This window comes from Centroberyx gerrardi, chromosome 13 (genome assembly GCF_048128805.1).
Source record: "Centroberyx gerrardi isolate f3 chromosome 13, fCenGer3.hap1.cur.20231027, whole genome shotgun sequence".
Classification (NCBI taxonomy): Eukaryota; Metazoa; Chordata; class Actinopteri; order Beryciformes; family Berycidae; genus Centroberyx; species Centroberyx gerrardi.
The window spans coordinates 8,062,873-8,080,003 of NC_136009.1; the positions used below are offsets into that span (position 1 = coordinate 8,062,873).

A 17,131-nucleotide genomic window follows, 5' to 3' on the forward strand; every position below is an offset into this window, starting at 1 on the left:
CTGTTCTCAATGTATCTGTGTTCAACATTGTGCAATAAAGTCTAATTGAATTTGAATGTGAATTTGAAAGAGAGAGAGAGAGAGAGAGAGAGAGAGAGAGAGAGAGAGAAAGAGATTGTTACGCAATCTTCAGCCCCATTTTCCAATACAGGAAGGGAGTGGAAGCAGATAGACAGTGAAGGGCAGGAAGAAAAGCACAAACGCTCCAATTGCTTTCTTTAGAGCACAGTGGGTCGCTGAGTAAGGAGAGCAATCATCAGCGACGAGGTGTGACCAACCATAACCCATAACCCACTGCATCAGAGGCAGTGATGTAGTGGAAAATAAAAAAGGTGAGTAAACTATGTCCTCCAGTCACTGAGCATCTTAAGGAAATCAACCACTAATGTGAACAAAAATCATTTTTTTCTCATTAAAACACTCCATCTTCCTACAGCTTACCTCAGTTTGATACCATGATGTGTCTTTGAATTTCCTTTTATATCAGCCTAAAAAGGAAGCTAAACTGTATTGTGAATGGAAAATGGTAGACTGACCTGGGTTTAAACTTCAGGTACTGGTTCTCACTGGTTGCTGCAGTCTTGTGTGTTGTATTAACCTAATATAGGCGGCTGTTATAAGCTATTGGCCAATGGAGTCAACTGTGTACTTTCCTTTATTAAAGCATATTAGTTGTTTAGATATCTGTTCCTTTCCTTTTACAAAAGTCCCTATACATATCTAGTCACTATCATTATTACCACTGAATATGAACACACACACACACCCACACACACACACACACACACACACACACACACACACACACTTTCAGTGGTTGAGTAACCACATAGACCACAGTCAACCCAAAACCACTGGTTGTCAAGTATGGATCGCTGCACCTCCTCTATAAGAAAGCTTCTAAGGTCAGTGTTGTCGTTGTCGCTCTCCAACTCATTTCAGGCCATCTAACTTCCCTTGCACACTTTCACTTCTCCTTCCACCCCTCTGCACACTGCTGTTTCCCAGAAAATCCTCAGAGGAAAGTCCCCTCCTGCACTGGAACAAGACATCCGATCCAACCAAGTCCCTTCAAAGGGTCACATCCTATAAACCTCGTCGGATCACAGGCCCACAATGGCAAATCAAGTCGGAATTAAACTCTTAAAGGGGAACAGATTCAGAAATTTGGAGGAGTGTCAGAACAAGCATTTTGAACCTTCTGGGAAAGTTTGTTTTCTCTCACGTTATGTGTTATTGTTGATGCCGGTCCAAAGCGCCTGCATGACGAAATCCCTGATGAAATGTATTTCCAGTGTATCTGTCTCACCGAGTCCAGGTATTCCAATGCGTCAGCGACCAATGGGAGACGTGCAGAATTACAGAAAGTGTACTTGCAAGTCTGAGGTTTGGCAGCAGATCATCGACATGTTATATCATCACCCAGGGCTGATCAGCGGTGATGCTGGTTACTGAGAGGAAAACCAAAGCCATTGTTGCATATCCACACCTGCCTTTGATTTTCTATCAGTGGTAATTAGCACGGACTAACAGGAATATTACATGAAAATAACAAGAGATAAGTTAAGTAGGCTAGTTGATTGCTAAAGGCAACAGAAAACATAGTAAAAACAGAAATGCAACAACAACAACAACAACAAGGACACCACCAAAAGCAATTAAAATATGCAGCAAAACACAGCATTTTCATTCAACATCTATATAAAATAAAGGATCTAGTCTGTAAAAGTGTTAAGATTTTGTCAAACAAGCACTTAAGTTATTTACTAGAATTTGTTTCAACAAGTAAGAGCAGGTGTCACTTCATTGCTCTTCATAAGAATAAGTTATGAAAGTCATTTTAAGGAAACTTGTTGGAATTTGTTTTCATTTACTAAAGTAAGGCAATACAAGGCAAGACAAACTTTATTTATGTAGCACATTTCATACACAAGGCAACTTCAACGTGCTTCACATAAAACGCAAAAAATATAACTTGTCTAGTAAAATGACATTAAAAAGGAAAGAAAGAAATAAAGAAATATAGATAGATAGATAGATAGATAAAAATAGCTAAGTAAATAAAAAAATAAAAAATAGAAATATTCTTTTAGTATCCTCCCTGAATATGATTCTTCTTTTAAACGCTGCTGTGTATTTCTCTGAAAGCCTTGCGGTGGATAGTTTGTCTTGAATATTTTCTATGTTGAAAAATGCAGAGGGTTTCAGAATGGAAGCCTTACTGCTGATCCTGTGGGCTTGACACCGGGGTGATAAATGACACGCACAACACCGGCGGCTTGTGCGGAGCGGCGGGCGTGAGAGGAAAACACAAAGGTGACTCGGGTTCAGCGGGTATCTGAGCGTAACAGATGGGACTTGGAACCTGGGTCTCGCTGTACGTGGGAAACCAAACAAGCCACCAGTGGGCCAAAGGAAACTTCCTGACTCAGGGAAGATATTCAGGCTTCAGGGATCCTTTTGCGTTACGTAAATTCTCACTGAAGCCAACAAATAAAAAATATGACAAAGGACTCAAATGCTGTCAGCCAGTGTATGTGGAAATATTCCCCTTTCAGAAAAATACAGTTGATCATCCCTGCAACAAGGAGTGTCAGTGAGAGTATGTGTGGTATGTGCTGTATTGACACTTCTCTGTTAAATAATAACCAAGTTCCGGCGCACAGCAACTCCATTGGGAAACAAAATATGTTTTACATGAAAGATAGCCACTTTTTTGCTACTGTTGTATGAAGGTATTTATGTTGCAAAATACACAAATCTCACAAATATGATGTGAGAACTTGTAGAATAAATGTGAACTTGTATGTTGAAATGTAAGCCACATGTCGGCTCTGCCACAGTTCGTCGGCCGCAGCCCCACTTCAATGCGTTTTGGTTTAAGTCTGAAGCCGAAAATAACCTCTGTGTTCAATGCAGGCTTATGGTATTCATACACGCTGTTATATAAGATAATCTTGACAAGTCAACACCGCGCTTATGAGTTTTAAAGCATGAATGTAATGCATATTAGCAAAACGCTAACGCTAGGCTAACCCAACCAAGAAGTGTTGCAAAAGTCAAGGTGCGGAAATTCGACAGTTTGTGATGCGAGAGATTGCGTTTGTGAAGTTGCAATGACCAGTTTGAGAGGTTGCAATCACCGAGTTGTGGTTGTACTGGCAAATTACCTAAATAAAAAAAATAAATATGAGTAAATGTTGTATCAGTTTACACATTTGTGAATTTTTGTCTGTGACTTCAAATTCAGAACACGGCTGTGTGAATATTTTTTGTGAGTGAAAATTTCAACATACAAGTTCACATTTAGCCTACTCTACAAGTTCTCACATCAAGTCTACAAGCTCTCGGGTTTTGCAACAGAAATACCTTCTGTTGTTAGGTTTAAGACAGTGCTGGTGGTAAAGGAACTGAAAAGTCATAGGTCAAGGCATTTGGAGCATTGTTTCCGTCATTGCTGTGAGGCATCTAACCTCTCACCCTATTTCACTGCCATTAGAGTGGATAAGGGCCTGACCAGCAGCCAAATCAGAGACTGGATGAAGTTAAAGGGGAAAGCAGAACTGCGCCTGTTTTGGACAAGAATGGCATGAGACCTGAAATCTTTGTGTGTGATAAAGGATTTACAAGGATTTAATTAGAACTGAGTCACAGTGGTGGTGGAAAAAGTGCTCAAATCCTTAAGTAAAAGCAGCAACACCATAATGGAAAAATACTTCATTAAAAGTAAAAGTTAAAGTCCTGCATTCAAACGTTTACTTAAGTAAAAGTATAGAAGTATTAGTAAAATGTTCTTACACATCAAAAGTAAAAGTCCTCATTCTTTCAGAGTGTTAAATTATTGAAGCATTAACCTGTAAGAAGTATTTTAATGTTGTCGGTCTAACTGCTCCATATACTGTTGGGGAGTTTAAACTCTAACAATGCAACATATTTTATGAGCTTATCGTATGTTTTGCATGCAAAGTAACTAGGAACTACAGCCGTCAGATAAATGTAGTGGAGGAAAAAGTACAATATTTCCCTCTGAAATGTAGTGGAGGAAAAGTAGAAGGTCTCACAAAATGGAAATACTCAAGTAAAGTGCCAGTACCTCAAAATTGCACTTAAGTGCAGAACAGTAAATGTACTTTCCACCTCTGCAGATTCAACAATGAGTGGGAGTGGAGTATTTAGCAATCAAAATTACCACTGTTCCCCTGATTCACAACACAGCTCAGACTGTGACATCATGGAGATGTGTGAGTGTGAGTGTGTGTGTGTGTGTGTGTGTGTGTGTGTGTGTGTGTGTGTGTGTGTGTGTGCGCGCGTTTTACAATGGCATGATGAAATGAGTCTGCATACGTCTGTGTGACACTTATCGCATTTATTGAATGCAGAGCTCATTCATAGTTTGCGGGGCGGCAGCTGATTCATGTGTAGTCGCCCTAGCAATGAGATAAACAGACAAAACCAACAGGAGTCTTGAAATGAGTGTGTGTGTGTACAAATGCTGTATCTCTCTCTCCTTCCATTTTCTTAACCAGAGTCTCTATTAGCAAAAAATCTTGGGGTGTGTCAGATTCAGTTCATTGTCTCTGCAGACCACCATTTATCTATGATACTACCTTTATTTCTTATATTGCTATGTAGGCTGCTTTTTGCTATCTCCATTACACTGAATGTATAAAATATGTCTCACAGTTTAAAAATTAACTTGTCTTCTCTTTGTCTACATCTCCTCCTTTGTGATTGGTATAGATTTGATAAGGGAGATCAATAAGGGATAATGGCTTTTACCTGGATTTACCTCAGATCAATGTACTTCGTGAAAAGTGTGTCTAATATTTTGTACATTCAGTGTAGGTCCTAGTTTGATTTGTTGCAATTTCCCCAAGGAGATTCTTACAGTTTCATCTCATCTCAATTTATTTCATTTTATTTCATCAAATGTCATCTCATTTTATTTCATCTAATCTCATCTCATCTCATTTCATCTCATTTTATTTCATCTAATCTAATCTAAACTCATCTCATTTTGTTTAATCCAATCTAATCTCATCTAATTTTATTTAATTTTATGTAATCTTATTTCATCGTATTTCTTCTAATCTAATCTAAACTCATCTCATTTTAGTTCATCTAATCTAATCTCATTTTATTTCATGCCATTTCAGTTTATTTCATCTAATCTCATCTCATTTCATTTTCTCTTATTTCAGTGTATTTCATCTAATCTAAACTCATCTAATTTTATTTCCTTTAATCTAATCTAATCTCATCTCATCTTATCTTATCTCATCTCATCTCATCTCATCTCATATTCCTGACCACACATCCAAACTTGGCCAGCAACCAGGCAATTGTTGCTGCTCAGAGGAAGCAGCCTGATGCTATCAACACCACCATCTGTAGTGAGGTTGGGGGGGGGGGGGAGTCATCATCGTCATCATGTTGCCCTCTGCTGGTTGTATTAAACGCTCAGTGAGACTGACTTGACTTCTCCATAGGGAATTTCATATGTTTTACAGTATTTTGAATTAAACATGGCAGTGATTCAATTTCGATATCATGGCAATCTCCGTTTATTTATCAAGAATCATTCAGCCATAGACTGTGATAGATCTGCCTTCTAAACCAGAGACACCATTACATCTACTACTTAGTATGTAGTATCAACATATTTAGGTGTAAATACATTTAAAAAGATGACATTTAAAACAAGATATTTCTCAAACAGACTTTCATATTTACAGCTATGTGGACAGATGAGTACTGTGGTAGCAGGGTGATGAGCTGAACAAAAATGAACTGATCTCACATCATTAAAGAGACAAACAGTTGTGATCTTTTCAAAGGACAGACATCCTGCAGGATCTGCATCTGTATAGCCAATGTTTTGTTTTCGCCTACCTGCAATAATATTTTGCTGGGCTTAAAGTCTATTAGGCTACCAAAAAGAACCTTAGTAATCCTGTAATGACTCCTTACAGGTAAATTATAGGAATATTATAGTGATACCATAGGAGATAAAACATAGACAGTAAAGTATCATACGGTAACTATAAACTCACTATAAGTCCCTATAGGAATATTATAGGACTATTATAGTGGTTTTTCATCAGGGCTGGAAAGAGCTGGAGGCAAGGAGGACAGACTTTTGAGATTCAGCCAGTAGAGTTTTGCCCTCGCAGACTTTTGAGACGAACCCCACATGTGCGTCATCACTACGCGTCAACAACACAGCACACCACCTCTGTAGTTACACATTTCACACGTGAGTTACACTGTTAACTTCTTTAAATTGTGTATTTCTATGCGTATTATGCACAGATAGAGCTAAAAGAGTCGATGTACTGTTTTAAACATTTTGGTGAAAATGTCCACTTGTTTATACTGAATATCAAGCTAGTGTGTGTACACTTTGCATGCTATGCTTTAGCATGGAACTCTGTCTAGCTAACAAGTTAACTAGTTGTCTCCTCTATGGAGAGAACGTCAGGCCAAACTCCATTCAAAAATCTGGCAATTTAATGTGGCCTTGCTTATCACCAACCATACACACTTCATAAAAACATGACTCAACACCTTTTCAGAATCGTTTGTAGCCACTGGTAAACTCGGCATACATATAATCCACCAAGCAACTCTTATTTATTTCAAACACTGGTCCGCCTGATAACCCCCATAATCATCTTCTACCAGAATAACGTTATACCATAGTGGTCTATAGCGAGCAGTATGAACAAAACTTAAAAGTTGAAAATGTATTTTTTTAAAGTGCTGTTTGGTGTATGCCGAATTTAGAAATAGATCCTAATGATTCGTTAAAGGTCTTAATGTTCAACCAGGTATGCGTATTTGCCGATAAACAACGTTAACATTAAACTGCCAGATTTTTAATGGAGGTTTGGCGTGACCTTCTCTCAATACAAGAGCGAACGAAATGTTTCGGGGCTAGATAATAGCTTTATACCTACATTAGGCCTACATAACTATATATACCCCAATACCTGCCGCTCTCAAAAATAGAAACGTCGAGCAAACGGCATATATTGGGGCTAAACCATAACATTAATACGTTTTAAATGTTACTCAGCAAGCTTTGGCCTTCAAGGTGTCCTGTTGTGTGTTTCCTATTTCAGACAGAAGATTATAAGGCAAACACCCTCTTTCACAAGACCAAGATATTCCACTGGAAACATACACGTTGTAAGGTGTGATGCTCGAGAAAGTGGAGGAAAAGAAGCCATGGAAAGGGGGAGGAAAGAAGAGGAGGCACCCTGATGAAGAGGGGGAAGGAGGAGAGAGCAAGAGGAGGGGAGGTGAAGAGGGAAAAAAGGGTCAGGGAGGCGGTGCCAAGGAGCGGCTCGATGCCTTGAGCGTGGGCTACTTCCGCCGAGTGGGAGACAGACTCGGCGAAGGCTTTGAAGATGACGAGGAGAGAGGTGAGAAGGATTGTTTTTGATAAACTCTGAGCAAGCACAAGTTTGAAGAATTAAGCCAAGAATATCAGTGTCCTGAGTTAACCTCAGTGATGTGCAGCCACTTGCTTTAAATTCACGCCACCTCATGCATCTGAGCATGACCTGATTTTAGCTGTGATTAGTTTACTTAATGAACCTCTAATACATGGTGTAGTCACTGGACAGAATTATCTTTTATTTGAACTTGAAATAGTTCCAACCCCCATTGATTTGCATTAGAATTGCTAACAAATGCTTACAAGAGGCCAAAAACATTTTCTTGGAAACAAACCACTGGTGTGAAAACTTTTTTGACAGTCCAAAACAATACAGATATACATAACAATAAATAGATTGAAACTTCCCTCGAATGGGTTGATTCCAGGTATCATGAGCCATGTATCCTTTTATAATTGCTATTTATGGGTGAGTGCTCATCAATAGACAAGGTTTGATGTAACCTTCCCTTGTTGTAGAGTGAGTACCTTTTGCAAATTCTTGCATATATTCCCCACACTGGGTAGCCATTATTCTCCTTATTGCAGGCTTATTACATCATTTTAGTTGAAATATGATACACATGGGTTGTTCATACACACACACACATCCTCCTGCTCTATCATAGTGGATACATATCATGTTTCTGGATGGCTCTAAGCACTTTCAAAGTTTCTCATCTCTCATTTAACTTTTAAAGTGGTGTTGTTATTTGTGATTCAATATCATCATCAATATGCCTCTAACTGTATGCACAGCCTCCGCTGACTCTTACTGTGTGTCTCTCTCAATATCTCCTGCAGTGATGTTTGTGGAGAACGTGCTCACGGAGGTGAAAGGCAAGGCGGCGCTGGTGGCCATGGACAGGACAGGGAGTATCACGCTCCAGCGGTTGCTCCCGTTGGCCAGCCCCGACCAGGTGGGGGAGGTGCTGGCTGAGCTGGGCGGAGAATCAGGGTCGGAGTTCAAGGCGGTTTCGTGCGACCGGTGTGGGGGTCACATCGTGGAGAGTGCGCTCAGACAGATGTCTCGGTGGACAGGTAAGTTTAAATCTTCTATTTATTAGTGTTATGCTTGTGTGACAGTTTTCACCCTATGATATATTGGATCTTTAATATCTACAAATATGGAAAGAGACAGGTGCTTGGTTGTGAAAAATTGAAGCTCCTCAGAGAATTAAGTCATACAACGGCTTATATTATGTTTGTGCGTCCATTCTAGAGTCATCACAGAAGGAGCCCTCTGCTACCACAGAAGAAGAAGAGGAGGCCTGTGGCATCCTGGAGGCCCAGGTGTTGTCTTTCAGCCAGGTGGTGAGAGACAACAGCGCAGAGTTCATCAAACACACACACGGCTCGCACGTGGTCCGCACACTTCTGCACGTGTTGGCCGGCTGTCTTGGACCACCCCGCACAGAGTCCCGTCCAGGTACAGACACACACACACACACCTACACACACCTGCCAACATCAAAATGAGATTTGATATGCAGACACTTATTCCCGTTTACCTATTCCCATATCTTCTTGTCTCTTTTTTCTAGGTGCGAAAGATCGTAACGCTGCTCCTCCGCTGACAGACTTCGAGGCTCCCACTTCGTTTTGGTATGAGCTGAAAAGCCTAACTGAGACCTTGATGAACAATATAAATGGTGAGTCATCTTTCATCAAAGTCACCCTCCTCCTAGCACAGAAATGCTCTGAGTTACCGGAATGAAAATGCATTGGCCTTGAATGCAGGTGTGTCACAGGTGTATTTCATGTTTTATCTTAAATTTGCAGGATTAGAAATTTGAAGAAAGTATGTTTTCTCTCTTTGTGCCCCTCTCCGTTCCTAGTAAGCGTGACAGACGCCGTTGCCAGCGCAGTGTTCCAGACCATGTTGACCATTTGTCACAGAAAACGACCGAAACTCTGCAAACAGCTCCTCAAAGGCATCATGGAGTACCTGACGACCCGCAGCGCTGCTCCCGGAGTTAGGTTAGAGAACTGTTATCCTATACTAAACCTTAGGGATAAGTCACTGAAGGGATTGCCATGAAATGTTATGTAAATGTGTGCATTTTTTTATTTTTTTGATTCCTTTCAGTCCACTGCTGGTCTTTCTCAAGGACCAGGCCTCCAGTCGCCTCATTGAGACCGTCATCCAGCTATCCCACAAGGCCCTGCTCCGCGACCTCTACAAGAACCATCTCAAGGGTCAGCTGGTCAACCTAGCCCTCCATCCGATCGCCAACTTCCCCATACAGAGGCTGACTGCAGCCTCCGCCAATTACAAGATGGTAGGTCATAATATCTGTGTGTCATACAGTACAAATGGATAGAGTAAGGATTTCGCAGTTACAGCGGTTACTCAGTTTTTTCTATGTCCCCTTTTCCCTCCTCCAAATAGTTCCTGAGGTTGTTTGATGAGCTGGTCCAGGGCGTGGAGGCCATCTTGGCCGCAGGTCACATGGGCGTGATCGTCCAACTGGCAGAGAGCTGCGCAGAAAGCGGAGAGAAGCAGGGAGAGATGATGCAGTGCCTTCTCCAGGTAAGCCACAAGGAATATTAGGTGTAATGAACCTTTATTTACATCGACATTGAGATTTTACTGTTGAAGAACTGAAGGTTCACAGCTGTCTTTAATCAATGTGAAGTTTATGCCCTTGTGTCTGTTTTGGATTTGGGTGTTTTTCTCCTTTTTTATGGATGAAACTGAGTCTATAATAACACCATAAAAGTATCAAAGGTTTTATTTGTGGTTAATGGAGACTCAGCTTATTTGTTTCTCTCCTCTCTCTCCCAGGCGTTCCACTGCGCCGAGCCTGGCTCTCGACACGCCAACTGCCTCCCTCTCTTCATGTCCCTGCTCACCTATGAGGTGTACTACCACTCCGACACAGCAGAGGGCGGCATACAGACCGAGGTAAATGATGGAGAGGAATCGAAACAAATACCGTTTGGGTGAACTTTTGATTGTACCCTAGTCTTTTCAGCTCAGTTACTGTAATTGTATCGCAAAACTACACCTTGAAAAAACAAATGCTTGCTGGGTATTGTTTCCTTTTGAACACACTGAAAGGCACAGTAGGTTGCAACTATAGTTTGTGGTTCATTTTTAGGTCCCGTTGGCCTCTATCTGTTACCACGGGTCCCGGCTGGTCCAGGCGCTGTCCAGGTTCAAGGAGCGCTCCCTCCTCCTGAACAGCCTGCGCTCTCTGACCCCCGCCGACCTGCTGACCCTGGCCTCCGACCCCGCGGGCAGCCACGTCCTCCAGGCCCTCATCACCACGTCCAGCGACAAGGGCAGGGGCAAGATCCTCAAGAGGCTTGAGGTATGAGCAGAGAGGCGATTACAGAATATACTAGCATGGGAAGGTAGCTGGTGTTGTCACGATACAAGGATTGAGACGTGCAGTGAGTGAGTAGGTAGGGGCTCAGTGTCTTGCTCAAGGACATTTTGATTTGATGCATGGCTGTCGCTGGGATAGAACCTGAGAGCTTTTGGTTACAGGATCGTCTCTAACTGCGAGCCAAGTCTAAGTCCATGTCAGTAAGTCTAAACAGAACAGCAAGTCAAGTCAGAACAAATCAAGAGTCTAGTATCAATTAAATATCTTAAAGAAAATGAAATATCTAGGACTTTTCAATGCAATATGGTTTTAATAGGATAAAAACTTGGTAAGAGCATCATGAGTTTGATTTCTATAATCAGTTTCAACAAATTCAATCATTCCATACAAATTCAGAAAACAGAATTTAAATTCAGTCGTCTGCTGCAACAAATCTCATCACTTTCAATCTAAGTCATTTACACAAACACAAGATCTCAAGTCAAGACTTTAGAAACCTTTTCAAGTCATCAAAGTACAAGTCAGAGTCAAGTCCCAAGTCACCAGAACCCAAGTCAAGTCAAGTCTCAAGTCTTTTCTTCATGCTATCTTAAATAGCTTGAAAAGCGTTGGGTTTTGTAATTATGTTCCCCAACTCGTGCTTACGTCACATACTGTTGAATCCATGTGAGATACTAAGTGGAGCAATGAACATTTCCATTAAACAAGAGGAACTTTAGATAACATGCAGTACACCGTAAAGGACAAAAACCTTCAAGGCTAGTTTCTTTTATTTTAACTGTCCCATGGCTCCTATAATTTTGCTTTCCACGGCTCATCACCCCCTTCCTCCCTCTTGCCGCCTGTCCTCCCAGGGCCTGTACGTCCAGATGGCCTGCTCCAGGTTGGGCAGCCGGGTGCTGGAAGCCGTGTGGAACAGCGCCTCGGTCAGCCAGAGGCAAAGCATCGCACAAGAACTAGGTAAAACTACTACTTTCACTCTTGGATTCATCAGGTTGTAGCTCTGTGGGGTGTTTTTGGGGGATGGCTGGGGGTCAAGCTGGGGTTTTTCATGTTCATGGCTTTCTTTCTTCTTTCTCTTTCTCTCACTCCCTCTCAGTACTGAGTGAAACCCAGTTGAGGTCTGACCAGTTCGCGCGCCACGTGTGGGCCAAATTCGCCCTGTCCCACTTCATGAACAGAAGAGCCCACTGGCAGGAAATCCAGACCGGCCAGTCCAAGAAGAGGAAGCTTTTCAGCGACATTCTCGAGTGAATTTGAAGCGGAAATTTGGACACTTTGTATTATCTTCCAGTCTGATTGTTTGTGATGTAATTGGATAAAAATAAAATATAAACTTGTCCTCATTTGTGCATTGATGACAATGATTCTCCCCAAGGTTCAGGGTTTTTCAGATGAATAACTCAACTAGGTTTGCATAAACTCAATAATTCAACCTAGAGAAGCTTGTTTCTTTTGTGATGAGATTTTGAAAAAAAAAAAAAAGCACCTGAGCATCCTCTCTCATCCACAAATGAATCATCTGTCAGAGGACTTCTATCATCTCAGTGAGTCTGAAGTTGAACTTTGAAGATAATTGATTACCCTGTTCCCCCTGAAATTCATGCTTCCTCATAATTCCTTAATGGAAACACAAATTAAGAAATCTTTCATCCTGCTGCTGCCAACACAGTCAGCCCTTCATTTTCTCAGGCATGTTGGAGACAAGCTTGGTCACACAGGAGAGCATTGATTTAAAATTGATTTGTAAAAGGCAGGCCTGTATCTGGCAGACACCTCTCAGCGGACATGAGAAGAGGCTCTGTGGCAAGCAGCCACACCGCAGCACTGCCAGGCAACACGAGTGCTCTCAGCATGGGAACATCAGGACAGAGCAGAGGAAGGAGCTGACAAAGATCAAATATGGAAATTATACCCTTCATTAATACACTTTCTATTCATTTCTAATTTGATTTGACCTAAGAATCAGCATGCAGTATCTGTATTTCTCTGGGTTCACGTGTGCAATGGACTAGAATTTTAGAGTTCACTAATAATGTGTATGAGTGATGGCTATATTTGTGGATGTACTTTTATTTTGGAGACAACGATTATGAATCTTACAGTTGTGGTCTACTCCACTGTGTCAAGGCATTGATTTATTTAATGTGTTTCATATGGAAAATTATATTGATTGTGCAAGTGGCACTTTTACTTTGTGGACTAATGAACAATAAATATGCTAAACTGAGTGTTCCTCTTTTTTACTAATAATTTTTCTCTCCTGCTACACAGAAAAAATAGATCCTATATTGATATCCAATGTAGCCCTGGATTCCTCAGATCAGAGTTTACTTGAAACTATCATAAATAGCATTACCCATTATTTGAGTAATGGTCTCTTTTTAATATAGCACAATGGGAAAATATACAATATACAGTTTGCACTTACAAAACTGTACATAGAGTAGTTGGCCAGCAGAGTGCAGTGTGATAACAAACAACTCCACCCCAGAGCATGCAGTCATCATGCAACATGAGCTGTGGTTCACATCTCCAACACAGTCCCTTTTAGAGAATACTTGTTCTTGGCCGACTGTATAACTGGCAGTTTCCTTTGCTTAAATTCTCCCATTTTGATTTTGTGTCACAACATACCCATTCTGCCTTAAATGCTACTCTTCCAAGTGTATTGTATAAGACTTAATCAGCAGTCCGTGAGAGCATTATTATGGTTTACATCCCAGGATAAATGAGCTTGACTCTACATTAGTTCCATTTGAAACCACTTTATATAATGGTGATGGATACACCAAGGGGCCACAGCACCCTCTTCATTAGTTTTAGCTGATGCATTACACAGCAGCGTCCCCCACTACATCTATGTAATGTTGAAATCAATACTAATCCCATGAAGGCATTTTGTCATACTCTTGCCAAACACGGCTTACAGCGCACGTGGCTCGCCTCTCGCCTCTCGCCTTTTGACCTGCTATTAATCCACATTACCGGGAACGTCGCGGGGCATCGCGCGAGGTGTTCAGACCGTAATGAGGTTGATTCGTCCCTTCTTCTCCCCGGACATTGTAACCACTTAGCCTGATGCGTCGCAGCGGGCCTCCGGGCCCTCCTCGTTTGACCGAAACCGTTTTTTATTGCGTGTGGTTCATTCCGAGCGCGATATGCGGTGATAGTGGCCTGGCTTATTCTCGGGCTCCTTTGTTGCTTGATTATTATAGCCGTGTGCATGTATAATCGGCTCTGTGCGCTAGGGAGACAAAGCAGAGGAACAATGACCTTTGGGGTACAATGAGGCATCGCTCCATGAAAGCGAATCACATGGATTCCCCGGAGATTCAGCCACGCTCGATTCAACGCCACTCAGTGTCTCTCGCCTGCGACAGTGTGTGGCAATCACTGCAGCCTCCACATGCACTCTGCCCTGGCCTATCCCCTACTGCACCAGACATACACACACTTCCGATACCGCCTCCATGCGCCCACACCTAAGGAGAATATGCATTTCATTAGTGATGCACAGTGAAGGCTGAAAATAGTCTTTCCTCGGTGTAAAGTGAGGCGTAAGTTAGACAGGTTTCCTCTGGCGCACAGTAGGCGTCTTTTTCTACTAGGCTACCTCTGTCTTCCCCGCGCTCTGAAAGTATTCATTTGCCCAGACTCCCAGTAAATGCCCACAGAGTGAGTCAGCGACGGAAAGAGAGGGAGAGGGAGGATATCTGTCACGATTTGAGAGACTGATAGGGTGTCACAGAGAGGATTCGTATCTTTATTTTCCTGTTTCCCTCTCCGCTTCCCCTGGGCTTCTGTGTAATCGTGACATTTAGTCTCTTATTTGACAGTTATTTGACCTGTATAAGCGTGATAAAAATCGTTTTAGGTGTGTTTACATGCCATGTCATGTTCCATAACACACGCTGCATAAAATCGACCCCGTCTCTCTTGAAGAGTTCACCTTATCTCTGTCTGTCTCGCATCCACTTCCTGAGGAAAAAAACACTTAAAATAAACAAAAAAGCTCCTCTTCCTGAAAAATCAACATAAATATAGGACAATTGAGATGCCAAAGGACTCTAGGACTTATCGTCTCCTTGACAACAGTCTCCAAGCAACCATTACTCCTCAAAGCATTTCTCCAACCCCATCTCTCTCTGTCTCTCTCTCTCTCTCTCTCTCTCTCTCTCTCCCTCCTCAACCCCTCTGTCTCTTTACCAGTCTTCCCTCTCCATCTCAAGAGTCCTCCCATGTATCCACTCCAGATAGCAACTATACCCACATCAGAACCTTAATACTTGTGTTTCTGATCTGTGCAGCTGCAGGGAACAGTATTCCATCCATGCTAATAATTGTAGTCTATGTGGCACTGTTGTAATACCTGGTAAAACTGAGGGTGGCATAAAGATTTTTCATACTTATTCTCGCCCTTGCTTTTGGGGATTCAAGCACGCAACCATGGGGAAATAAATTGCTGCTACAGTGCATTGAGGCATACACCAAGTTTGGGGGAGTTTTTTTGGGAGATAAGCCAGTTGGTTAACTTACCCATGAAGTGATGAGAACACAGACATTAAAATCATCCATGCAGATCATTGGCTCTGTTGCACCATGCTAACACGTTAGCATACGCTGTGTTGAGTGACAGTAGAAACAACTAAGAAGTAAGAAGTCTGACCTTCTTTCAGTTATAAAAACTTGGTAGTGTTTTTATATGGCTTGTAGATTCAGAAATTAAAAAAATCAAGATCTTACATCAATATAGCTGATTATTTTTTGAACTATTTCAGGTTAGCAACCACATATTCATCCACTAAACAATGACTTTTAGCTGTACACCGTCTCCCATTGCCCACCATGTTCACTATAGAAACAGGGACAGTAGTCCCTGTTAGTTCAAAACAGTACTTTGTTTTTATATCATATTTCATGTAAATTTTTACCAATCTCCTACACAAAACTGCCAGAATTAGCCAAATATCATTTAAGAATACTTACCGTTTAGCTTTAGAGTTGCTATAAGTTCTAATTTTATCACTTCTGATTTAATGCTAGTCGCCTACTATCACTCAACATGGTGTATGCTAAAGTGTTAGCATGGAGCACCGGAGCGAATGATTTACCGGGGACACATGGATGATTTTGGTGTTCATGTTCTCATCACTATGCAAGTTGATCATTCTTGCATATTCATTTAAGTGAGGACAATGCATATCGCTTTGCCTATGCGCAAGTTCATACTCTCTCGAGACGATCTATTCTTGACCTGAGATTCTGTTACAACCTCAAAGTGCTGACATTGCATTGTTTTGTTTTTTTTGCTGCAAAGTTCTAACTAGAACAAAGCATGTGACTGTCCTCCAAAGTCCTCTCTTAGACTCTCTTAGAAAACCCATGAGTCATCTGATGACGACCCGTCGTGTCATCTCTCAACCTAGTAACAACCGAAATGAGACATTCATTTAATAACATTAAGGAACAGGGACAGGACGCTCATTAAGGACGTCAAACAAAATTAATTTATTCTCCTTGGAAAGACAAGAGTGCTTAGTAGACGGTGACAAACAAGTGAGCATGTGTCAATGACGCCGCCACGCCAACAAGACAGCCGAACAACGTTTCCAGAACGTTCTTTTTTTGTTTTTTTGGGTCGTATTCCCCCCTGTGTGGCCAGCCCCCACAGAAGTGCCAGTCCAGGTAATAGTATCGCAGGATACAGTCTCAACACACGTGATAATGCCAGTGGGTACAAAAAAAAACGAAAACATGAAACAGCCACAGGTAGATTAGTTTTCCTCTTGTTTGTCCTCCTCCTCCCCGTCTTCGCTCCAGTGGCAGCCCGATGCTCTTATGACTCAGCCTCCATCGAAGGAAGTGTGGTCTGGTCAGTCCGGCTTGCGTCTGTTCCTTTATAGCCGCTTTGACCTTTTTCTCCCTCGCTGCCACATCCCACATATACAATAAAGGGTTCTTTGTGCTGATTGCTCATGATGGACTCCGATATGGGATATGGCTTGGGCTTGGATCGCCAAACTCGTATAAAAGTCTCCGATGAATGTGTGTCATTCTCAAAGCCGATGGCAGTATCGTCAAACACTTTGGAGCATGAGCATGAAATTGGATCATGAGCGTGCGGTACAAAAAAAAACACACACAAAAAATGCGCGGATGGGGCGTTTTTGTAAGTAAAGGGTCTTGCCTTTGAGATGGCATTGGTAGAGACGCTAGCTAGATTGTGCATTAGCTATTGGCCACTGAGGTACGGCAAATCCAGTAGTGTGTGACTATAAAACCTACAGGGTCATGTCTTATCTCACATCGTCTACTCACGGTGGAACAGCATGCTATAAAACAGGATCTACAA

General features: G+C 41.8%; 1 protein-coding gene across 1 annotated transcript; it reads left to right on the top strand.

Moving 5' to 3' along the window:
• The first annotated feature begins 6,211 nt into the window (after positions 1 to 6,211).
• On the top strand, positions 6,212 to 12,122 carry nop9 (NOP9 nucleolar protein). Its single transcript, XM_071906459.2, has 12 exons — positions 6,212 to 6,256; positions 7,125 to 7,427; positions 8,246 to 8,482; positions 8,664 to 8,870; positions 8,986 to 9,093; positions 9,280 to 9,421; positions 9,531 to 9,723; positions 9,834 to 9,974; positions 10,230 to 10,349; positions 10,546 to 10,758; positions 11,631 to 11,736; positions 11,876 to 12,122. The coding sequence occupies exons 2-12, from the start codon at positions 7,202 to 7,204 to the stop codon at positions 12,028 to 12,030; spliced, it is 1,848 nt and encodes a 615-aa protein (XP_071762560.2). The 5' UTR covers positions 6,212 to 6,256; positions 7,125 to 7,201; the 3' UTR covers positions 12,031 to 12,122.
• Positions 12,123 to 17,131: the final 5,009 nt, after the last annotated feature.

What these genes read in the sequence shown, in the direction of transcription:
- nop9 (XM_071906459.2), top strand. Translation starts at nt 7,202, where the DNA reads ATGCTCGAGAAAGTGGAGGAAAAGAAGCCATGGAAAGGGGGAGGAAAG. An exon ending in TGATGCAGTGCCTTCTCCAG is followed by an intron (nt 9,975 to 10,229) that starts GTAAGCCACAAG and finishes TCTCTCTCCCAG; the next exon opens with GCGTTCCACTGCGCCGAGCC. An exon ending in AGATCCTCAAGAGGCTTGAG is followed by an intron (nt 10,759 to 11,630) that starts GTATGAGCAGAG and finishes CTGTCCTCCCAG; the next exon opens with GGCCTGTACGTCCAGATGGC.